The 25531-nt window shown below is 43.2% G+C and overlaps 1 protein-coding gene across 1 annotated transcript in view; it reads left to right on the top strand.

Annotated features, from left to right (window-relative positions):
* Nucleotides 1–25531, top strand: part of EEFSEC (eukaryotic elongation factor, selenocysteine-tRNA specific) — a 102613-nt gene that overhangs the window by 14096 nt on the left and 62986 nt on the right. The window contains exons 2-4 of the mRNA XM_062636660.1: nt 17026–17233; nt 18227–18323; nt 20543–20707. Coding sequence (XP_062492644.1) covers nt 17026–17233; nt 18227–18323; nt 20543–20707 — 470 coding nt within the window. The remainder of the gene's footprint in view (nt 1–17025; nt 17234–18226; nt 18324–20542; nt 20708–25531) is intronic.

Below are 25531 nucleotides of genomic sequence, written 5' to 3'. Positions count from 1 at the left end.
TATCTTTGATATACGTTTGATACCGTTTGGTATTCTTGCTTAGGAATTTCTTCTCTTGGTCACCTGAGGAATTGCGTTGTGGAGGTTGGATTAGGAAGTGCTGATGATTTTGCTGGGCTCATGGGTGATTTATTTCTAGAGCCCATCCTAATGAGGCAGTGAGGTGGGAGCCGAGGCAGTGAGGTGGGAGCCGAGGCAGTGAGGTGGGAGCCGAGGCAGTGAGGTGGGAGCCGAGGCAGTGAGGTGGGAGCCGAGGCAGTGAGGTGGGAGCCGAGGCAGTGAGGTGGGGAGCCTGCTGCTCTTTGAATGTGTGTTGTGACTGGAGGTCTCTTGAAAGGTGCTGGTTACATGGTTCACTTTTAAGCAGTGAAATGCAGGTTTATGGTACAACATGCTTTGGAGTAGAAGCATTACAGCCTTGCACTCCATATTACGTTCTTCTTTATGCAGCAGGGTTCTTGGGCTGTTTGTTGTGTATTTCCATTGAATAACTCGAGCAGTGCCAGCATTCCTAAGAGCTGGTCACAGGAGCTTGGCAGAGTGGTGTGTATTCTGAGCAGACTTTGTTTGCTGTCGGCTTTCTTCCCACTTCCCTGGGGATGCTGTCAGCCTCTGTTTTAGCTTGAACATCTAGATTTGGGAGAGAAGTGGCTCTTGATTATCAAATGAAACACAGGAGGGTGAATATGGGATGCAGAGCTGGGATGCACTGGTCGCTCCTGTTACGCTTTGTCTTCTGGAGACTGTCTTGATCACAGAAGCACAGCTCTGGCCTTAATGAAGGTGTATATCTTCAATGATGTTTCACTTAACCAAGAGATGCTACTGCTCCCAAACTTACTTAGCACAAACTACCCCTACTACTTGTGAAATGCTAGTACCCTTGAGTCAACACTTAATTTATTCAGTTGCTCATTCATCCTGATGAAAATGCTGGAGGACTTGCTCTGAATTATTCTGAACTATGATACTTTAAGCAAGTTCTCGTGCTTATATCATGTTTGAGCTGTACCATGGAACTACTGTGCAGGGTTGTGCTGAGCAAATTTGCCTTCTGAGTTTCTTCAAAATACCTAATAGGCTTTTCTCTTTAATTGTGAGGGGGCTAGAGATAAAAGGATGGGGTTTGTGTGTTGGTGGTTTCTATGTGTTCTCTTTGCCAGATCTACGCTCTAAGTATAAAACTTGAAGCAGTAAAATAACCTGGCTCTATCCAAAGTGAAAATGTTTGCATTATGCTGGGGAGCAACTAAATGTAGCCTGTGCACTTTCTGGAGCCAGGGCCCTTGCTCTGTGTTCATCTGAAGTGCTGTGCACACCTGTGGCTTCATAGCAGTGACAACTCAGAGCCTGCTTGGGTGAGCTGTGTCTGTTCGGCCTTGCGGGAATGAGCTCAAAGGGAGCTTGTGGAGTGAAGGTCCAAGCCAGGACAAGCTCGCACCACGTCTGTGTGTGCTCCTTAGTTGGTTGCAAACTTAATTCATACAAGTATCTTTTTAAATAGTAAAGTAAATAATTCAAAGCATTTGAAATATTTTTTTAAGCTAGTATTCTGCCAGTGATATGTGGAATATCTGTGTACAGCACTTACTCTGCTGCCAAACGTTGTTGTAAGATCATCTGTTTATAAATGATGATGCCTTCACTTTTTACCTTCTCGCCTGTTGGTACCTTTGAAAACATTTACTCAAGCATTGCTACTGCCACTTCTCTCTGTGTGGTTATAGATCATTAAATCCCAGCCCCTCTTAATGCAGTATGAACTCTAATCTTGACAAGTATTGTGTCTAGTTTTATTTAGTAATTGAACTCTGCACTGCTTTCCTCCTTTAGAGTGTGCATCACCTTTTATAGTGGAGTTTTATTAGTTATATGGAGAGTGTATTAATGTGAAACACAAAGACCTGCAGTATCTGGAGTGCTTTGTCATGACAGTGGATCCATCCTGGTACAGTCTGTTTTGTTCTGAAGTACTGGGATGTGGGATTTACATGACTGTTACCCCTTGGGGCTGCTCTGCAGTGAGGTGTGGATGTGGTGCAATCCCAGTCAGCAGAAAAGCAAATTAAAGGAAATACATTGTCAAAAGCCTGTCTGTTGGCCTGGCAGAAAGCATGAAATGGGACCGTACGCTCCGTAGTGGCTTCCTGGGAGAGGATTCTCTGACACAATGTTGATGTGATTCAGCGGAGCCACCACCTCTGCAGGATGCCGCTTGTTGTCATGGTGTGATACTCAGTGGTTAGGCAGGGCCTGATGTCTGCTGTGGACTGAAGGCAAGAGAACTGACTGCAGAATTACTCTCTATCAGAATTTGAGTGGTGACTCTGAAAGAGAAGTTACAGCCTTTGTGAATGCTGAAAACTCCCTTGAAGTGAACTGAGAACCAACTAATAGATCACTGCTTTTGGTATGGCTTCAAGTGGTAAGTTTGCAGTGGTTGTGCATGTTAAAAAGTTTCCTTGGTAGTGCACTGTTAACTCTTAAAACCTCAGCAAGAACGATTTAGTGGCAGCGTTATCTCTTCAGCTACTCTTCACCTGAAACACATAGGTTAACGAGGCACCCAGTGCTCGGCACTGCAGCAGGGCAGGTTAACTGACTGCTGCCTACACCGTGTCCAGAAAAACTTGTTTTCCAAAATATTCCTGCTTATTTTGGCTCTGATTATTTGGGCACAGTGCAGGGAGTGAAAGTATCCCATTTCCCAGAGCCGGCATCCTTCGTTTAATTGCTTGGCATTGATTTGTTGTAGAGATCTCTTTCTTTCCGTGTGCTGTACTGCTATTACTGTGTGGTGATGCAGGTGCTTGAAAGAAAACTGGGCATGGAAACTGAGATAGTTTGCAGGGTGTCTTTCTTGAGGACAACCTTACTTTGGTTTTGCATGGATATGTTTTTCATCCTTGCTCCAACACTGCTGTTCTTGTAAGGGATGTAATTCTTGTTGGCTTCTGGAGGTGCTGAAGGTTTGGAAGTTGGAATTGTGTATCATGGAGTTGAATGGATTTCCCAGTTTGCATATGGATGGAGCTGTATGTTGAAGTCCCTGACACGAGTCACACAATTCTTTTTCTATCCTTATTTTTTTGCATTTGGTTACTTGCTGCAGCAGAAATAACAGTGCACCAGTTTCCTGTGGTTCTGTTACAGAAATCAAGAGTCTTGCATCAAAATCAGGGTTCCCCATGCACCAAAGTACAGAAGGTTCTTAAACTAAGTGTGATGCAGTCCTGGTGACCTGAGGCAGTCTGTCTTTTTTAGCTTCCCACTAGATATTGGGAGCTCTTAATCATTCTAGATGGATCTGCTTGACAGAGAAGTAAAGCTCTAGTTGAAAGTGTGAGATGTGTAGGGCTTTGAGCTGGAAGACGCATGTTTGTTACTGTTGTAGTGGTTTCTTTCTTTGTTCCTTATTCTTCCTCCTCTGTTTGATTGTTAATGGCAGTGAGATTTGCCCTTCCTTGACTGACACTCTGTCCATAGCATTCTGTCAGCGCAGGTGATGACCAAGCGTTTCTGAGCTCTACAGCCTTGCTGCCATTCCACGTTTCCTTCTGGGCAAGCTGTCATGGCTCCTGGTCAAAGCTGGGGTTCCCTGTGAGAACAACTCCTTGACCCTTTGTACTTTGTACAGTATCCGCCTGGCAGGCGGACTCTGGAGCCGGTGTCTGGAATGCGTGTCTAATGCCTTCCACTCGGACCTCAGTCCCATTCCATAATGTTAGCTTTAATTGGCTGCTTTTAAACTTTCATGTACAATTTGGTTGTACACAGTGAATTACCACCCTCTGCGCCTTTTCCTGAGAGCAAGAAACTAGAACCCACGCTGTGCTTTCTCTTGCTGCCTTTCACTGTTGCTCTTGAGCTCTTTTAGAGACAGCACTGGTCCTACCAGTGTGCTTCTGTCAGAGGATAGAAACTAGCGTGTTTTTCTCCTGTGATGTCCCAGAGATGTACCTTTAAACATTGCTTTGTATTTTTGGGCTGACTTCTGCATTGGAAAGATTAACAAGAATTAGTATTTCTTGTCCAGTTTAGTAACTGTCACCTAACTCTGAGCGTGGCTTGATATATCCAGCGGGTCCTCCAAGAGCGTTTTGGGTTTTTCATGTATTTTAATTTACTTGTTTGTGCAGATGAGACCATCTGGACAGAAGCAGTTGTATAATGAGGTTTGTCTTTGCGATGTAAGAATGCCTTTGTTGGAGCTTCTGAATTGTCAGAAGGTATGGTATGGGCAGAATGATGGTCTGTGGTGTTCACAGGTTTCATCTAGGCTTGACTGTTTAATCGGAGCATCGGCAGAAGCTGTTTTTGAGGAAGGGTTAGTTTAGTTCCATAAGGATAAGTAAGTTGGCTGTGCCGTGTACAAAACAAATGGTGCAGCTCAGGCCAGTGATGAGTCTCTGTTCGTACTTGGTATGAGACAGTAAAACAAAGCCTGCCTTTATCCTCCGCACCGCTGCTCAGCTCATGTTTCGGCTTTTCCTTTCCCCTCCCTCTCTGACATGGGCTCTGTCTGTCTTCCCTTTGCTAAGCAGACAGCAGCTCTCCACACTAGTTTTAATCTCCACAAGGTGCCCGGTGGCTGATGATGCAAACGTGTTGCATCCACAAAGAGGGCTGATGGCTGGAGCATTCCAAGTGGGATGGTTTTGGTCCAGGAGCTGTGCGTTGTGGCCACTGGTGCCTCGCTCCGCAGTGGGGCTGCTTTGGGCTGGAGGCTGCGTTTCACTGCCTCCTGTTCTATGCCTCCCTCTTCCCCAAGATGTTGTGGCCGGGAGCCTCATGGCTTGAGATGAAAGAGCCTGTTGTCTTGTTGAATTATCTCCTCCCTGTCTATGGTTAAAGCAAAGCTGGCAGGTAAAAAAGCTACAGTAAAACAAAAGCTCCGTTATAGTAATGTCTTAGGCTAGATTAGAGTGAAACTGAAAGCACGAGCTAATGTTGGTTTACGTTTTTAGATTGCTTGTTTACCTGTTTACATTGGCGCTTGGCAATGGAACTGGAGTCGTGTTCAACTTCAGATGGGTTTGTGGGCACCCACAGAAATCTGTTCACTGAACTAAATCATGATAAGTATTTCCCCTTTTAAGAAATGCTTATGATTTATCCCCCCACCCTTTTAGATTAAAAATTGTGAATTAAAAATATGAAATCTTAAAATAATACCCATTTTAATCATGGATATTGAGTTGCCAGAAGCATCTGCTACTCTTAGGCTTTTTTGGGAGAGAAACTGTTTTGAAAACTAAACCCAACCATTTTCAGTCTTTCAGTACTCCAGTATTAAAGCTAATGACTTCAGTGACTGAAGTGCACGGAACTCGTCACCCTTTTGGTTTGCTGAAAGTATAGCTGATGCTTTTTAAAATGGATTTAAGAACTTCCTCATGGCAGCTAAACTTCTTGAATCCCCATAAAAATCTGCTTAGCTCCCATAGTTTAGCCTTGCAGCACTGGTTTTATTGTCCAAAAAAGCCCTAGCAGAAATTGATTTATAAGCAAGCTGTTCCATAGCTGTGCCTGTGGGTTGGGTCGGATGTTCCTGTTGTAGCCTGTCTTCCTTCACAGCATAAAGCTTTCGGGCATCTCCTTCATCGTGTCCATTAGGGTCTTACAATCAGGTACTTCTAGTCCCTGACTCTTCCCGAGTTTAATAAAGGCAAGGTGGGGTCATTTGTTGATCTCTACCTGAATGCACCATTAACCATTACAAGAGGGGAAATTAGGGCTTGGGTTTGGTGTCCTTTTTTTTCCCTCCCCTCTTTCCTTTTTATCCATCTTATTTCTGATGCAAAGGCAGTTCTGTCGCCAGCCAGTCCCGCGTGCGGAGCCGCTCCCCCCCACCACAAAACAATGAGCACATTCAGGCACAACTCGTGTTTTCAGTTATTAAAAAACGGAGCCGTCTGTCTCTGCCTGTGACTTTAATCTTTAAGCCTTTATTCCCTGTACCCCCACCCCCTCTTTCTTTCCCCAACCTTTTGTTTGTGAAGTGCAGAGCTACAGGATATGTGGGCCTGGAGTTTCTGAGTGTATTGTACATTCCCCTGGCAATTACAGATGTTTATAACCCTGACTGATGTTATTTCAGTATTGTGGAGGGTGAAGAGAAAGCTGAAGAATGCTTTTTTTCTTTGCCCCTAGCAGTCTAGTTTTTCTTTCTTTGCGGGGGGGGGGACCCAAGAAAATAACCCCAACCCCCAAAACCTCTCAATTCTTTTCCTTTAAAAAGCATCTTTTCAGCATCCTCCAATAGAACAAATCTGAGATCCGGGCACGAATCTTCCTATAGCCTACCATAACTCTTCTGTTGCATGTAAAAAACGTCATAGTACTGGATTTTAGTACAAGCCAGGCTCCTTGGTGTGGGATCTGTGACCTTTGGATGCTTTATTTCAAAGCCAGAGGCAAGGTAGCTCAAGGCTTGACATGCTTAAAGAGTAGAATCAGGTGAATCTATTTCCAGCTTTGAGTGGAAACAGGGTTTTCTTTATTGTAGGATGATTTAGAATCTGGTGGATTGGAGATTTACTTTTGGACTGGTGATGTACAGAATTGCTCAAGAAATATTTTCTTCCTTAGGCTCATAGAAATATGCTCTTGATTTGTGCCGAGTTTAAAGTTAGATTCTTACTGGTGTTTCTTGAGCCATCTAAAGCTGCAGGTGCACTAGAGAATGGATGTCCTTGAACTGGCAGAGGTGAAGAGAAGAGAATCTAGGAGCGAATCTTCGATTGAGGTGTTAGTTGGTGTGAGTTTGGGGATCCCTGTGTGTTTTGTGATATTCAACTACCCTGAACTTAGGTAGCGGAAAGCTTAACGGAGTTGCACATTTCAAGGTAGCTTGGCACTACTCTAAGCTACAGCTTCCATAGCTACTCTTGTTCTCTGACTGCATGCAGACTGCTGTTTAGAGGTGGTGTGCATTTGGAGTTGTGTGTCTGAATGTATGTTCAGGTCTGGCTGTGGCTGCTGTGATGGTGGTTGTTACGACTGCTGCATAAACCTTTTTGTTAGATTGATCAGTCAAAGATACGGGAGAAGAATGAAGAAGAATTTACAGTAAGATACCTTTGGCCAGGCAGGACTTTAAGAAGCTAACACAAAAAATAGCAAAAAAAAAAAAAGAGGTCTTGCTGTCATCTAATGTTAAACTGATCAAATATTCTTAAATTCTAACGTGTTCCAAGATGTTCATAATTGAGTAATTCTCCTGAGCATGCAGAGGGAGGCAGTAGATGCTCTGTAGTAACAATTCTTCTGTCTTTTGGGAGGGGGAAGATACCCAACTAGTTGGTCATTTAGCACAGCATGGTTTTTATGTCCTGAGCCAATCAAGTGCTCCAGTTATGTGTTGCTTGTGTCAGGGTTTCCGAGATGTGCCGTTTCTCTCTGCATTAGAACATGGGCAGGGATGTGATCAGACCTTGGATGTGCGTATGTAACAATATAATCTTGGAAGAATTTCAGCAGAACTTGAAATGTTGATGAGCCGAGTGTGAAGGAGCACTGAAAGAGAACAGGATTTAAAGGAGCTTTGTAGTTCTTGTTCTGGTGTCTTTCCTCCCTGCCGCTCCTTGGAGTCTAGTACTTGATGTTAATAGTGTATTCACATGCATGCAGAAGTAGGAACACGTCCATTAGGAAACATTTTAGTTGTGCTGTTCCTGGAAAGCAGCGTGTGGAGTTGTCTGAAAAGCTAACACAGAAGCTGGTTTGAAGGAGAAGGGGTGTGTGTAGATGCTGTTTGCCTGTTTAGGTACTGCTCTCCCTGAAACAACCTTGGAGACTATCAAGTTATTCCAGTCATCTTTAATGCACTGCTTTTGTCTCTCTGGTACAGACCTGGCTTTGTAGGACTGTAAATATGTTTATAGGACTTTGTAGGGCTTGCTTTTTCATAGTGATAAGCCTTTAAATGTATAGCCTACTGTAGGCTGAAGCTTTGTGTTCCTGCTTCCTGTAAGGAAGTAACAGGAATTTCCATGCCTGTTAGTACCACAGAGGCTCTCACTCACTATTTATGTCAGCACTTGGGTGCAACATTCCTGAGGCTGGGAATAGTGTGTCTCTGCCTGATGTGAAGTGAGGCTTCAGAGGTGGAGCAGAAGACTCCAGGTGTGTGGCAGAACTCATGTCCTCATTCATGCAGGTTCAGTGCTGCTTTAGTTCTTTGGATGCTTGACTTGTTTTGTGCTGCTTTAGCCACCGTTTGCTCTTTCTGGTCTTGGAAATGGCTTCAAAGATAATGTCTGTCTGCACTCTGAGAGGTGGAGAGGGAGGGTGGTCATAGTTTTTGTAACATAATTAGCATTATCACATGTAAATAGTGTTTTGTCTTTGAAACTTGGTGGCAGGCATTGTAGAGAGCAAATGTAAAGCTGATACGAGCCAACACTATAAAAAGGTTTGTGCTGGGGTTTATCGTGTTTCTCCTGACCTGTTTGCTTTTCGGTGTTTGTTCTAAAGACTTTATGGACCTTCAGGGACCATTTATGGTCACTGTGTAAGGCCCAAGAGTAACGTTATGTTTAATACTTCAGAGCAGTGCAAAACCACACGTGACCTTGATACAAAAGCAAAACGGCTCTGAGAAGCCTGGTGCTTGAATTAGTCGCTCATTGGGCCATAGGAGAGCTTACTGGGACCTTGAGCACGCGCTATCAGCTGAAGAGGTCAAAGCGGGGTATCCATCTTTTGTTTAGCACCTTTCTTTTCCCTGAAGCACAAACACAGAGTGTTGATTTACTGTACAGCTCACTGCCATGCCGTTGCAGAAACCTTGTTTTATGGACTCCACTCTCTACAGAAGGAACAGGGCACTTTATTGTGAACCTCTAAGTCTGGGTCTGATAGGAATCAGTAGAGTTACAGGTGCTATTTCCCCGTGTCATTTGTGACCGTAGAAACCTGACATGGCTTTTTCCTGTTGGTGTTTTATAGCCTGGGTGCCAAATTGTGGAACGGAACCTTTTCATGCGAGGTGCAGGACAGGCACATAGTACAAAAATAAGAAGGTTACAACCCAAACAGGATCAGCCCCGTGGGTTTCTTCTTTGCTTTGTTTTGCTTTCATGTGTATGAAATAACCATTTTTTTCTTGCTATATGCCATGGATTGTACTCCAGAGATGATGAGCAGCGTAATGATGTTCAGTCTAAAACGCTGGGTAACTTTTAGGCTAGTTTTGTACAGTATCCTCAGTATTTAACGTTCCAGCTTTACTGGTGTCTGCATTTGCATACAGCTATGTGTGAATGACACTTTAAAAAGTTAATGTTTGCTAACTAATGCACAATTTATGCACTTTGGACTTGAAGCCAAGGCAGAAATCAATGCAGCTGAAATACCATGGCACTGTGCAGTTCAGCAAATGCGGACTTTTTTTGTAGCAGTCATCTGTGTCTACTCAAAGTGACGGTTGCTTTTCAAGATAGGTAGGCTTTTTAAACCCTACCACAGTCAGTGTTTCCATCCTTAAAATAAGTAGAGGTCTCTTTTGGACTCTGTCCAGTTCGTGCCTTGTCAGTGTGCAAATACAGATCAGGTAATAGGTAGTATTACAGGAAAGGGCTTGGATGCATGTGACAGAAGGATGTCTTCTCTCATGTGATGCTTTACCTCCTTTTTTCACCTGTGCTGTGTATTACAAGGCAGGGTTTTTTACCCTGTGCCTCCCTGTCTGTAGGAAAATATTATTTATGGTGGTTTTCTGCTTTTCTTCAGGAATATTTTTAGGAAGAGGAATTGAAATGCCAGACCCTAGTAGTTACTCATCTCATTTGCTATGTCATCTTTAAAAGCAGTCAATGTGAACATTTCAGAGGCTCAAAGCAAGAATGAAGTGTCTCTTGGTTTAAGTTTCATCCCAATGCCTCTTACACAGGATAGACCCAGAAATGTATTACAAAGGATAAAACTTCATCCAGTTGGTTGTAGCTTTGAAAATCTTAATTGTGGCAATGTCAAATCTGTGTTTTTGTTTGCCTGGAGCCAGATGGTGTCAGCAGCTCTGAGTTTGGGGTTGCTGTGTGATTTACAGTTTCATAATTGATTGTGCTCTTAGAGATGTTTTATTTCCCTTCTCTCGCTCAGCTTCGTGTGTGCTTGTCATTGCATGCTGATAACATGGATTTTTCTTTGTAAATGAAGTTGTATGTGAAGAATGCAGCTGCATTTGTCTTGTTTCCTGGTTTTGAGGCTGCTTTACCTTCCAGGTTCCTTTTTCAGAAAGTGATTAGATCTGAATGCAGGATTTCATTTCAGTATTGCATCACATACACGGTGTAATACTTTACCTGTTCGGACTGCTTCTAAACATAAACCAGCTTTGCACTGAACACCATATAATGACTATGTCTTTTCATAACTTTCTAAAGTAATAGTACTAGTATTTGTATAAATGCATTTGTACTTACTGAGTGTCTTCCAACCCTTCCTGACAGTATGTGGACTGTTTATTCAGCTTTGAGTGAAGACTGAGGCAGTGTTTCTCACTTCATGCTTCTGGTTCTAGTCTCTGAAAAAGTATTGTTTAATTTGTAGCAAGAGAGGGGGGCATAACGGACTTTACAGTAACTGGCCCACATGCAGAGTTGTCCTACCCAAAGCTTGCCTACCCATAATAATGGATTACTTAAGCCTAAGATCACCAGGTGTCCTGGAAAATGCACATGGGCAGGTCTTGTTCTATGATCTTGTGGGTTTTAAGTGTTTTCCCTCTTACAGCACTATCTCCTCATAAAATAGGTTAGGTTGGAAGCAATCTCTGGTTTTACCCTATGAAGGGGCATCTCTTCTTTCTTCAGTAAGCTGTCCATTGAATGTAAGATTGTTCCTGTGTGCAATATCACGATGCATCAGCATATAGTAATAAACTTGTGGAAGATACGCCTTATTCTGTCTTAGTGTGACCTTCATGGAGGTCTTACAAGCTCTGTTCATGCTACTTCAGCATGGCCAATTGAGGTTATTGACATACTCTGATCATTATTGGCATTTCCTCTCTTCAAAGAGCACAGACTTGTTTCTGACATGTAGTTAGAACATATTCCAAGTTCCTTGGAGGGCTTGTCAAAGGAGAGGATAGAAGCTTTCATTGCCTGTAGCCTCTTCAGGATGATACTGCACAGTGTTCCCTCTGGGTATAAAGTACTCCAGTTGGATTTTTGCATGAAGTCTTTTGCAAAAGAACTCTCTTATTCCTTATTAGCAATTATCTCTTTCCATCACTTAGAGTTTGTAGTTGAATACACGTAACTGTAAGGACGGGCCATTTCACATACAAGAAATGGACTCCTCTGAATTCTGTCCTTATGGTCATCCTGCTTTGTCTTTGTAGCAGTCAGTTTAGGAAAGACCTTAGTAGCTGGTTTTGATTTGAAGGGAATTTGTGCAACCAGCAGTTTCTTTATAGTTCCAACATCAAATGTAATATGGATAATTCTAAGCTTTACTGTGCATTCAGAAAGAAGTGTGTGGCCAGTCTGGCTCTTGCTATCAGAGGTGTTCCCAACTATCCAGAGCCTGAAGCTGCTCGGCTCCCTGTGTGCTTACAGCCACTGCGGTCTTCAGGAGTGGTGCCTGGGAATGGTGGTGGGATGCCTGAAGTCTGCGAGTTGCTGTTCTTTTCAAAGTGTTTCCTAGTGAAAGTTGTGGTATCAGTTTTGATCCCTGATTTGCATTGCTCTGTAAAGGGCTTCTTCATGTGTAATTCATGCGCTCCAGTTGAGCGCACGGCTCTTTCCCCTCACAGCTCTTATTTCTGCTTCAATTCGGGGGGATTTCCTATCCCATAAAACATCTTCCTTATTCATCACAATGCCTCCCCTAAGGTGCCTAGCAAAATCCTGCGTGCCTTGTAGCATCTCCCACAGTGTTACTGTGTATGAAAGCGGAGAATAATGTAGTTGTTACTGAATAAAGATCCTTAACAAAAAGGGGGTGTGTGGAAAGGGGAAGTTTCATACTCACGGCATGATATAGACAATATTTCCTGAGACAGGAGATAGAAACCTCAAAGAATTTGGGATAAAACATTGATTTTATTATTTTTGTGGAAGGGGGATCGGGGAGGCCGAAGTGCTGGAATAGTCAGGCTTTTTATGCTGCCTGCAGATGAAATTGATTAAACCCTAAAAACTCGCCTCAGTCCACCCGGTTTATTAATTGAAGAATTTCCTCTTCCCCAGAATGGGAAGTGCACATTAAAACCGAGCTTTGCCCCTGAGTAGCAATGATACTTGAGAACGGTGCATTTTCTACAATCCTATTTTCTCTTCTGCACTGGAGGAAATCCTAACATGGTAAAAAGCACATTGAAGAAAAAAGGCAAGGTATGTTTAAGGAAGTCCTCTTTCATTTCCTTGTAAAGCGTGAAATCAAATTATAGCCCATGGCCCACAATTACTTTATTTTTACATTTCAGATTCCATTTTCTGCTTCCTTTCGGTGCCTGTGAACAGGAGTTGCACTGTTTGTGCAAAGTCAGCTGAAAAGATTACCTGAAGCAGGACAGGGCACAGTAGCTTAAAGAAGCCATGAGTCAAATCTGTGCCTGAGGTGGCACAAACCTCCCCTTGCCCACCCAGGGATGTGACCCGCACCTCTGTTCTTTCTTTCACTAGCCCAGTTTTACTGTTTGGAAGCCGGTTGGCTTTTTGTTGATGGATTCTGGTTACTCTAATACCCAGCTAAAATTATGCTTGCCAAAATAGTAGTACTTGTAAACGCTGTAATGTCCTTGACCTGCGTTTACGTAGCAGCATGTTGGAGTAGATGACCTCCAAAGGTCCCTTCCAGCCCTAATGGTTCTGTGATTCTTTGACAAGAAGCCTGGAGAGGGCCTTTGGACAAGGACCTGTATGAACAGGGCAAGGGGAATGGCTTTACCCTGCCAGAGGGGAGATTGAGATGAGCCCTAGTGGAAGGTACCCCTGCCCTTGGCAGGGGTTGGAACTAAATGAGCTTTAAGGTCCTTTCCAACACAAACATTTCTTGAAGAGAAAACAGTTGAGATGTTGTCTGTTCATTGCAAAGGCGTTGTGGTTCTCCTTTTCAGTAAGGGCGAGATTGTTAGTGCATGGACTTCATAACTGAATGGCTCTGCAGGTGGGTACAGTGCACATAAAACAGTAGTAATCTTTTAGAACTGTTGAAGTAATATGAGAGGCTGAAATGTTTTGGTTTTCTAGACCTAATAATACTCTCTTTAACTCAGTGTAAATGTTGGCTTTGCTGTGCAGCTCTAGCTGCCCACAGCTCAGCCTGGGAGCTTGGGGGTGCGTATAGATGTGTAACTTACAAGCATGCAACAGGTTGCACAAACAGGAGGTGTTTTAAGCTCATGTACATATAGAACTGCAATGACCTCTGTGATGGAGGCGGGAGGAGAGTTGTTATTTAAGACCTAACATTCTGTTACACAATAAACATGGCAATTACGGTGCTTTACAGTTCTTAAACATGCAGTCCATGGGTTGGTTTCTCACCTGGTGGTACCCTGTGAACGCTGGTGTAACAGATGGGTTTTATTAATTGTGTGCCTTTGTGTAAGGATGTGATGCAGTGGCACATAAACATTGCAAAGTTTGTCTACTTAAGCTTCATTGGGCAAAATCAAGTGTGCTTCGTTTGTATGAGCTGTGTGGAAATCAAAGCTGTGTGATGCTATGCAGCATGTTTCCAAGGAGTGAATCTGATGCAGGGGCTGAAGGTCTGCAGCCTTGGTGCCTGGAACTCTGGTTTGACTAAAGGTTTGAAGCTCTAATATGCTAAATAACACAAATGCAGAGCATGCAGTGAATGTCTCCTAAAGACCAGAAGTTCATCAAGGCCCACCTTTTCAATGCATACTGTTCTTCTGGGTCATCTGTGGTTTCCAGTGTTTGGAGAGGAGCCGAGACGCTCCATCAGGAACACGAGAGCTGTGGATGATGTGGTCCGTGTGGTATTGTTTTGCTCTTCTCTTTGAGAGATGGAGCTGATGGCCGGTTTAGGGAAACAGAGGTGTTGTCTTCTGTGCTTTTAGGACTTGCTGTAATCAAGGATGTCTCTGCTTCAACTGGTCCTATGGGAAAAGAGTAATCAATTACTTCCCTAAAGGCTGTTCGTAATCAGGTACTCCCCAAAATCCAGACCCAAGAGTGGGTTGGATGTGACTGTTCAAAGAGGGACTCGACTTTGTTTTTCTCTTCCATGTGAGGGTACTTTTGTGCTGCTGCCCCACGTTTAGCTGGTGCTTCTTGCAGTCTCTTCTTTGCGCTGCTGTTGTGGACCTGGCTGGTATCCACATACTCTCTGCTCATGTGTTATCTGTCTGTTTGTTTTTCTTCACCAGGCTATCTACTTTACTTTGTGTTTTCACTGTGGTTTAGCTGCTTATCTTGCAATAGAATTCCCATCTTTCCCCACCCCTTTCTATTTTCTGATGACAGCTGGTTTGTTTAATTTGCCTTGGACAGGGCTGTATCTGAGCTGCGTGTTGTCACATGAAGGCTATTCTGATAGTTGATCTTTTCACTGTTTTTTTCCAAGTGAAGTGAGAAATCACAGTTCAGGAGCACTTTTTATCTTTCTGAATGAATTTGAACATCTCTTTTGTAGGTAAAACAGCAAGGAAAAGGTGACACCCATGTGTTTTTCTGTAGGTATTCAAATAATGTCCCCATAATTTAACTTTATCATTGGTTCTCGATGCCCTGCTTCAATGCAGGTAACATGGTTTTGATTGCTGTGCTTCTTTATGTGCAGACCTGTCCTTTGCATGTGTCTGCTTCATTCAGAGCTATTTCAAGTCATTTGCCTGCTTTTAGGGCTTGTGGAACACTCATCCCTTCCATATCATTCTTCTTAACTGTGCAGGCCCATATCCTGTCTCCTGTTTTATCATGGAATCCCAGACTGAGTTGGAAGGGACCTTAAAGCTCACCCAGCTCCAACCAACCCCTGCCATGGGCAGGGACCCCTTCCACTAGAGCAGCTTGCTCCAAGCCCCTGTGTCTAACCTGGCCTTGAACACTGCCAGGGATGGGGCAGCCACAGCTTCTCTGGGCACCCTGTGCCAGTGCCTCAGCACCCTCACAGGGAAGAGCTTCTGCCTAAGAGCTCATCTCAGTCTCCTCTCTGTTATCTAGGTGCATATTTTACAGATGTGTTTATTAATAATCAATTTGTCGTGATGGTTTGGTTTTAATTCTTCCCATTCATTTTAAGGATGTCGCCTATGTAGTGAGAATTACTGTCTGGTGGATTTTAATGCAGGTTGTATGTGTTTAAAAACCCCACCTTTACGTAGTCACGGAAGTGTGTGCATCTGATGAAGTGTCCCACTTGAATTGTTTTCATGCTCTTCCTTCCTCTTGCTTCCTGGCCTTCAGGTCTGTAGCATGTCTAAATCCTATAGGATCGTAGACTTTTGTAAGAGGAGCTGGACTATATGACCTTTGAAGGTCCCTTCCAACCCGAACTATTCTGTGACTCTGTAATCCCGATCCTTTTGTACAGCCCTGCTGATGCTTGTGGTGCAACTTAAGCAAGCTGTAAATGAGCAAAATTCTTGAAACAATAAAAATTGGAATGTCTTTTAAAGATGTGAAGTTTATCTTGGAGAGAGATTTGCAATGATTGGTGAAAATCCTGCAAGAGCTTTGGAGATGTGATTATCCCACTAGTGCTCCGAAGGGTTTAACGTTCATTGTTGCAAGATGAAAGCTTTGGTAGGCTGAAAACAGTCATTTGTGGTCATAAATCCATAGTAGCTCCCACCCACTCTCCCAGCCGTGCACTCCAACCTCCGAACTGTTTCCTGTCCGGAGTTCATGGGAATTGCGAACAAGGGTAGCTGGTGTCAGAGCAATGGGGAAGGCTTAAACAAAAAGCAGGGGGAAGGTTGGAGAGGTCGGAGGAACAAGGAGCAGTTGTATTGATTTCTTGTTCTTCCGATCAAAAGCTGAAGGCAGATATTAAAAGTCCTTGAATTCAGAACGCGGCGTGATTTCTGGCTTCTGTATTCTTTCCAAATGTAGGTTTTGATGTGGGATTTCCTGGTAGTTCAGCTTAAACTTTGTTTTAGTCTGTTTAAGGTTTCTCAATGTTGAAATCTGTGCTGTACTTCCTGTACTCAGAGTATCCCAGTTACCTGGAGTGAGACAGGGAAATTCTGAATGTGTGGAAGGCCTGATGTTCATTAAAATCCATCGAAAACTTCCTTGAAAACTAAAGTAAATCCATGAAACTTAGGCTGTTCCAGTCACAGGGTTAAGGGATTGTGACAACAGTGGTTTGAAAAACAAAATACGAATAATCCATGAGCTTGATGGGTTATTTCAGCCTAAAATTGTAGAGACTTGATCTTGAAGAGATTGAAGAATTGGATGTGTATGTGGCTATGTATGAGGTTATTTATTATGTAGTTATGTAGAGCTGACCTGGGAGTGAATGACAGTACAGTTGTTCTAGTATAAATAGCAGGGTTTAAATTGTTTCTTCCTCACAATTTATTTAGATGAACCTGCTGCTGGGGTTGGTCATCTTGTCTTCCCTTCCATCAAATCTTGGGCTCTGAAAGAAGCAAGGGTGTCATTGAGGATTGGATGTGATGTGCCATGTCCTTGGCTCTTACTGGGATTGCTTCAAGCATCCGGTTGTCTGCAGTGTTCTGTGTGTTCCTTGGCTCTACCATATTGCTTAGCTTCTTAAATCATCTTCTTTGAGGCAAATGCTATGTGTGTGGTGCTTTTTTGCTTATTTTTTTAGTTTTAAATGCGGTGGTAACAACCTTAAAGTGTTGATATGGGGGAATAGGTAAACTATCGTATGCTTCCATATTTTTTTATGATCTGATGGTAACAGCTTAAGTTCCCAAGGTCTTATTTACAGATGTTCATACTTATCCAGCAATATAAACACAACTTGAAGTATTTCTTCACATCCTGACAGCTCTTACGGAAACTGTTTGAGAAAATGATCCTTAACCTTTTGATGCTGCTGCAATAGTGACTGTGACTTCTCTTCCAGGTGCGCAGATTATTGATCTGATGATGCTGGTGATTGATGTGACAAAAGGGATGCAGACGCAGTCAGCAGAGTGCTTGGTCATCGGGCAGATTGCGTGCCAGAAGATGGTGGTAGTTCTGAACAAAATAGATCTCCTTCCAGAGGGGAAGAGACAAAGTGCCATTGAGAAGATGACAAAGAAAATGCAGAAGACCTTGGAAAATACCAAGTAAGTTGCTGGTAATGTTAACAGTGAACTTGTGGATCAGGTATTTTTGTTATACATTCTGTTACATTTCCCTTCCAATGTGCTTCTAAACATGATTATCCAGCAAAGGTGATGAGTGGGAAGATTACCAGAAACTCGAATGCAGCCCTAGATTTGCATCCACAAATAGCATTTAAAGAGAAATAGTTTCCTGTAACAAAGCTCTTCAGTTTAAAGGGTTGTTTGGAGTTCAGATTGGCTAAAACGGGTGCAGAACATCCAGTTCTGGTTTGATTTTGGTTTGGCTTGCAGCTTTGTTGTGAATTGCAAGTTGCTTTCTCTCCAGAGATAAGGAAGTGGTAGAGCTCTGCCTTAACTAGGGGTAAGAAATGGGATTGCCTCAAGTAGGGAAGGTTATACCCTATAACATGGCTCTGGCTGGGATGGTGTTTGTCAGTTCTGTTCAGGTAAGTTAATTGAAGTACCTAATGAATGAAGGGCAGGGAGATTCGCAAGTGGAAGTGTTAGTGTTATGCAGTGAGAAGGTACAACATAGACATGGTATTTATTTGGTGGTTACACAAACTGGATCGCAGCTACTGAGGTGTGGAAGCTGTTAGGTCATGTTTTGATTGAAGAATCAAAGGAATAGGTTTTGGTGTACAGAAAAAGAGTTTCAGTAGGACAAGAAAGCGAAGCTTAGTTGGATATGGCAGTTCCTGCTTTTTTATGATGGCATATTAAGGACTTGAGTAAAATTCATTGTAAGAGCAAAGCTAAACCGAGGCTTACTGAAGTACTGCTCTTCTCAGCACCTTTGAGACTTGTGTGTTTTGAGAACGTTGACTGCAGCAGATTCTGACCTTTCTGCTGTCCTTGCAGTCTGCCTACAGCCTCAGGTACTCATCATGTGCCACCTTGCATTTGGCTCCTGTTGTGAAGGCTATGACTCCAGCTCAGCTTACGATTGTTTTAATGACAGTTGAAAACAGCACTTGTCTTTCTCTCTTTCAGGTTCTGCGGATGCCCTATTGTTGCTGTTGCAGCAAAGCCCGGTGGACCAGAAGCTCCAGAGTCTGAGAATCCTCTAGGTGTTTCTGAATTAATCGAGGTACCTGCTCGAGAGCATCATAATAACACAAAATAGGCTTGAACTTTGCTTTCAGTCTTTTGAAGTGCACTGTATTAGTATGTAGAGCTGAGAAACTCTTGCAGTAATGTCAGTTTTAAGGAACCTGATACTTTTAAGGAGTCCTTCCAGTGAACGGAGAGCCATAGAATAGTTTGGGTTGGAAGGCGCCTGTGAAACTCATCTAGTCCAAACCGCATGCAGTGAGCAGGGACATCTTCAACTAAATCAGGTTGACAAGTTGAGGTTGATGCTCCAAAAGGCTTCAGTGCTGTTTCTTAAGACACTGCTATCACACATGTGGTGAAATTGGTTTTAAAGTTGTAAAGGATTGCAAAGCCTAATGAATAGAAAATAGCTTTAAAATTCTGCTAAATCCTTGGGAGGTGATTTATAATTGTACCACAGTTAAGAGAACAGTAAAGCTGTGAAGCTGGGAGTGAAAAAGTTACACACTGGGAACTGTCTCCTTCCTTTGGTGTGTATTATGACCCAGTGCTTAAGTGCATGCTACTTTATCCCAGACAACCCTTACCTCATTCATTGCACAGGATGGCCAGAGCTCAGCTAGTGAGCAGATAGCCCGTAGCTGGTTTGAGTGCTCATTATTCTGTGTGGCCTCTTGTTTCCATTCAAATACTGCTCTGCATTCAAGAATGATTGATTTCCTCCTGGACTTTTCTTTGGCACACATCACTGTGGTCTTGAGTATTTGGCAAACAGTTGATTTACTTCCAAAAGACCTATAGGAAGTGTAGAGGTGACTTTAAGCCCTATTTAGATTGGGAAGCTGAGGCACGAAGGAGTTAATCCACTGAGTTTACTCATTTGATTTGTTAAATTTAAGGAAAGTAGGAACCCTTCTGGGGCATGTTTGTGCCCAGATCATAGCACCTGACAATTTTGATTGCAGTTGTGAGGGCCTGGCACTTCTCTTAAGCTTTGGGGTTTCTGTTTGGGCAGTCAGTATTACCCGTGGAAAGCTTAATTGTTTAAAGAATGCCAACATGTGGGAATTCTGGCAGAAGCAGGTGTAGACTCCATCTTCCTGCCTTCATGCTGAAACTGTCTTTCTCCGTGATACTTTGCCTTGCTCACTGCATGCCTTGCACATCTGCAAAAGATGGAAAGCAAGACTAGAACTGGCAAGAACCAGGCTGCCCATGGCATAGAGAGGTGGAGATAGGGCAGGTCCTCAGTTATGCCTTCATCCGATTCTGGGTACGTTTACAGGGATGTTAAAACCTTTGAAGGAAATGTCCAGACTGCAGCTGTCAACTGAGACCTAGTATTAGAAGACCTGGCAAATGTGGTGTGAGCCATGGCATTGAGCTTCAAGCTATCCTTTCTGTCCTTGATAAGAGACTCTCCATTGCTCTGCCATTACAAGCTGGGTTTAACCAGCAGTTTCTGACTTTAAAAGCAGACATTTCAAGGCAGTGCCAAGCTTATATGCTGATGTTAGAGCAGAGATCAAAAGCGATTTGAGATGGGGGTGAACCAGTTCCTCTGAAGCACTGCTGGGTACATGACTGTTTTCATAATTCAGCTCTGCTGTCTATGATGACAGGTTTTAAGAAACAGCATTTGTCAGCAAAGCAGAAATCCTAAACTTGGAGAATGTCTCTAGAAAATGGTGCGGCTGTGTTTCAGTGGTTTGGTCCTCCAAGAAGCGTTAACAGAAACTTGAAGGGGAAGTGGACTTTGAAAACTGAACCCAGTGTAATAGTTTGGCTGGGAGGGAGGCAGGGATGGGCTTTATGGAGCACTGATATCTGTACGCAAGTTAATTTTCACAAGAAGCTGAAGTAGCAAAAAGCACTGTAAAATTGTACTTTTGAGAGAGGAAAGAAAAGGGGGGGGCACACGATGCACTGGGTATTTTCTTTTTGCTTTGCTGCAGTGTTTGTATTGAGTTTGGCAGTAACTTTATTGCCGCTGCGGTTTTGCTAACAAAGCGAAATGTGCAGCACCAAATCTTTGTAAGGCAGAAAATCGAAGTGTTCCTGCCGCTAAGTGTGAGTCTCCTCTGTGGCACACACTTAATTTGACATTGGTGCGTTCTAAGCTCATTGGGAGATGCCTGAAGTCAGTAAAACTGCAAGCTTGCTCCATCAATCATCCGCTTGCCTGCCTCTTGCTCCGTGGCTGTCATGGCTTTTCACCCAGGCATGGTGCTGCTTTTATCTGCTTTTTTTCAGGTCCTGAAGTCTCAGGCTTACCTGCCATCACGAGACCCCTCGGGACACTTCCTTATGGCAGTTGACCACTGCTTCTCTATCAAGGGTCAAGGCACAGTGATGACAGGGACTATTCTTTCTGGCTCTGTTAGCCTTGGTGACAATGTGGAGATTCCTGCCCTGAAGGTGAGTCTCTCATTTTCACCCCCCCCAGTTTTCTCGATAGAAAGAGACACTCAACAAAGAAGAGAGTGTTCTCTTCCAGTCTGAATTTGTTCAATCATTTAAAATTTCTTTGTACTCTCCTATAAGCCAGTTTATAATGGAAGAGACACAGAGATTCTTAAAGAAGGCAGCCAGGAAAGTTACCTGCTCAGTTTTAGTTGAATGAATGCTGACCTAGATTAGCATGTTAGACTTTCAAATTCAAAAAGCAAGGTGGGCATGTTTCCAAGCTAGGTTGTGCCCCAGGACTGAACAAGGTTTGAGTGAGGTTGCTTTCATTTGAGCCATGCTGCAGTGGGAAGGCTTACAGAAGGATCGGGGTAGGCTGCACACATCCTGGGATATGTGGAAGCGAAGGGAATGACAAGAGGGCACAGAAATGCTTGATGCACATTCTCTTTGTTTGGGGCTTTAGTTGGTGTCAGCATGTTCTGCTGGGCTGCAGCAGCGATTTGCTGCCATTGGGCTTTGTGGAGAGCCTGTTGATGGCCTTTGGACTGCTTAACTGTCGTTACTGTTTTATTTCCTTAAAAATCTATCCATTCTTTAAAGGCAAACAAGGTGAATTTATGCTTGGAGCAGCTGAGGCCTGTTTCACAGGTGCTGATTTGAGTTGCTCTGACTTTCCCCCCTTATTAATTGCCCCAAATGGGTCAAGAGCTGTAGAGCATTTTGCAGCTGCACTTCCAGGGGACACAGCCATTCTGAGAGGAGGCAGCTTTTTGGCTGACCAAGGCTGGATGGGACCCTTCTGGGGACTGTCAGAGTTACCTTCAAGTCATGTTATCTAAGGAGCGTGTTCTTTCATTGGGTGAATGTGCTGCTTAGTGTGCAAATGAAGGACTTGGTGAGGCATTTTTACTCCACCTGAACTGTTTTGCTGATAACTTATTTTTTTTGTCATCCTCTCCTGTGATAGCTGTGGCCATCTAGTTTATATCATATTGTCCATTGTGTGAAAGTGATTTGAGTGATGTGTATCCCATGTCTGCTTTCCCAGGGGAGTTCCTCACTGCCCATGCTCTCATTTGCAGCCTGCAGCCCATTCTGGGAGCCATGCTTCTAATTCCTGCAGGGGAAAATGCTTTGCTGGGACTGTAGCTCTGGTTTCAACCTCTCAAGCTTTGCCCTTGCCAGCATTCCTTCTCTTTTCTGTTGTGACCTGCTTGCTGCCCTGGGCCTGCCTGCACAATGGGCTCAAGGAGGGAGGAGTAGGTAGGAGGACAAGGCTGGTGAGAGCTGGGTGATGATGGCTCCTGCCCAATGGGGCCTTGTGTGGCTCATTAACTGCTTGCCTTTTAGCGTAGCATTGGCCAGAGTTCTGTGGATTTGTGCTCTGGAGGAGGGGGTGGGACAGAGCAGAGTCATTATTGCTTGCTTAAAGAATGCGTAACTAGATGGTATCTGGAAAAGGCTGTTCAGCTCTTCATGTGTAGTCCAAGAATGTTTTGGAGAAATGTGTTTAGGAATTAGTCTGCTTCTTGAGAATGTGTGTGAAGGGGAAAATGACAAATGTGCAGTTAATAACTTGCATGTTTAGAAGGATGGTAGGGAAGATTTGAAGTGGGGCTTTAAAAGATGCTTCTTCCCAAGCGATGGGGGAACAGTGAAGTAAAAGGCAGGTTAGCAGGCACATGGGTCATTGACAACGAGAAGCCACTTGGCTTTTATGGCGTTAACAACTTCCCTCAAAGTTGTAGTTATTTCCAGTTGCTGTCAATGAATTCATCCTTGCACTGCCTTGTGTGAAACAGAAGATGTGCTTGGACCTCTGAGTGGTGATAGAGGCAGGCAGAGTTCTGCATTGTGCATTTTGCCATTAGCAGCTCGTGAATATCCATGTCCATGTTGTACGGATGTGGAAACCGAGGCACAGGGAAGGGAAGCAGCTTTTGGAAGCGTGTGTGTTGTACTTAGCCCCACTAGCATTGTTTGGAGCTGGGTTAGGATACCTATAAGAGGTCAAACCTTTCTCAGGCCTACAAGGTAACAGAGGAAGCACATTTCACAACACGTTGTGGTTTATGACTCTCTCTGACCTTCTTTTGCCCTGACCCTATGGTAACTGAGATTGACAGCTGGTGCCCACTGGGCATTTAGGGACATTACAAACCAGCTGCTTTTTCCATTTGAAGAACCCTCTCCCCAAATGAAGTGGCATCACCTCCCAGTTCTCCTAATGGACTTCGACATCTTTGACCGCTTGAACCTGCACAAAGGAGGGACACAGCAATTAAAAATAAACAGTGACATTCTCAAACGCCCGAGCTCGCTCTGATTGAGGCTGAGAGCACCAGCAGTGCACGGATTCCTTTATGCTCTTGCCTATGTAAATTGCCATCTGGGGTTGATTATCCATATAGCGAAAAGAAAAATTATATATATGTGTTTGGCAAAAAGCTTTGACAGAGCAAACAGTTCGCTATCCAATTGAGTTAGTGCTATTTGCTCCCTGGCACTTGAAATCCACCTTGAAGAGCATGAACCCAGGATTTCTGCAGCAAAAATGTCGTGTTGGCAGAATTCTGAATGTCCTTTAAGATTATTGCAGGGGTCTTTCAATCTCTACAGTCTTGCAGTTTATAAACTGTAACAACTCCTGACATTTCTGTTTTTGCTTTATAGAAGTTCCTGGAGTTTGAATAATCAATAGTTTTTTCAATATAGATCCGTTTTATTTTATGGATAGGTTTGGGGTAATCACTTCAAGATATTTAAATATATTTTGTTTAGGGAATTTAATGTATGTTTGTCAAATTCTAGTGCTGCTTTGTCTTTTTACAGCATGGTTTAACTGAGACAGGAAAGTGTTGTTTTCAGTGGGGAAGAAACGTCTTTCTCTCCTCTATCCAGCTGAAAAAGAAATTACAGCTTAAGAACATCAGCTACTTAGAAGGCAAAAAAACAGGCAAGAACCAGGAGTTTAGTTCTGAACACTGACTGTCTCAATCCTTGTGTGATGAATAGTGCAAAATGTTGTGTGGTCTATGGTCTCCCTTCTGCCCACTGTTAGTGATTCCAGTGTTGGATTGCAATTCGCAAGCACACTAGAACTGCTAGAGGATTGGGTAAACCAGGTAATATGTTAATATTCCTTTAGAGATGTTTTAGGGCACAGAAAATGTGCCAGGTTGGTTAATAGGAGTCATTCTCTGTCTAAAGAGGTGTGAAAGGTTGTAGAAGAGGTCAAGTCTGAATGGAGTGAGGAGGCAGAGACAGATGTACACAGTAGTGGATATAAATCTGGTCACCCAGAAAGTGTTGACTCAGCATTGCCTTACCTGTGATCGAATGCTGTAGGTACATGGCAGCCAAGTGCCCCGATCATTATTGGTTCTTCCTGGGCTTGTAAGAAGTAGAAACTTTCTTCTTGCTTTATATTCAAGCTCCTATCTATTCAACCCAAAGGAGGAGATGAGTATTTGTATTCTGTCCAAACTTCTGCATCCCTGAGGTTTGCAGTAGGCAACTGCCATCATTATTAACGTGGAATGTTTAAATCTCAGAAGTTGCAAGCGTGGTTAAGAAACGCTGCTCTTGTGCTTGGAGAGCAGTTATCCAGATATCCAGTAGCTGATGCGCTTTCAAGAGGTCATCTGAGACATCAAATATGGAAAATGAGGGATACCTGCCCCTGTTTATCTAGTCAAGTCTCCTGGTAAATGAGTGTCAGTTTAAGCCAGTAGTGAATTCTGTCTTGGCGAGGGCCTATTTGCTGTCAGATTCTGTTGACTTTATGAACTTTTATAGAAGCCTTGTTTTGTAAGTGTGGTACTGAGAAAGCTTCCTGGCTTCATACACTTCCATGATACGAGATTTCTGTTTTTAAAGCTTCTTTGTTGGCTAGATAACCTCGGTCTGTTTTTTGGCAAGCATTCTGTACTTTTTATGGCTCATCCAACAAAAAGATCCTCTGGTGTCTGATAAATAACCCAAACAGTATTTACAAGACTATTTCCTTAAACCACCACAGCTATTAAAGTTGTAACAGAGAGATCATCTTTTGCCCATGTGAGTCCTTCAGCCTATCCCAAGACCCTTGATGAATGAGCTTTAGTATATATACATGTAGTAAGAACTAATGTCAGCATATTTAAGGACTCAGCAATCAGTTGCATGGTTAAGTCTTGTCAGAGGACATTTAAATCTCAGAAAACAAAATTGGATCAAATGATGCTAAACTGGATCACAAAGACACTTAGAATCATAGAATAGTTAGGGTTGGAAAGGACCTTAAGATCATCCAGTTCCACCCCCCTCTCTGCTATGGGCAGGGACAGTTCCATGGTGAAATCTTAAATCAGTCCTTACCACTATGATTTGGAGTTCTTTGGCTCTCATAGTACACCCCTCCAAATGCCAGGGTATCTTGACTGGGTTTTGCACTTTTCTTTTTGGAAAAATAACATCTTAATAAGCGAATGCTGCTTGGATTTTTCTTGCCCAGTGCTGATACAAAAGGTTTTCCAAATGCTGGGGCTCATCTGCTGCCTCACAATGTGTGAGAATTTTCCGTTCATTGAAATGAGGTGAAAAAGGGCACTTCAGGAAATCGGGTTGAAGGGAGAATCAATGAGATGTAACTGATAAAACTGTGAAAAGGCATTTTGTAATATGTGTTAAAATGTGATAATATACAAGAATCTTAGATCCTGAATCAGTAAATGAAGCATATACACATCATGTTGTGTATGCGGTTTAATTCAGTGCAAGTATGAAACTGTTTCTTTAATTCTTTACCACTTCTTAAGCAGGGCTTGTGTGTGTTGGAGATTTTCTCCTTTC

This window comes from Pezoporus occidentalis, unplaced genomic scaffold, assembly GCF_034315485.1.
Source record: "Pezoporus occidentalis ecotype Australia unplaced genomic scaffold, CSIRO_AGI_Poc_V1 ctg114, whole genome shotgun sequence".
In the NCBI taxonomy this organism is placed as follows: domain Eukaryota; kingdom Metazoa; phylum Chordata; class Aves; order Psittaciformes; family Psittacidae; genus Pezoporus; species Pezoporus occidentalis.
This window is presented reverse-complemented; position numbering and strand designations above follow the sequence as displayed.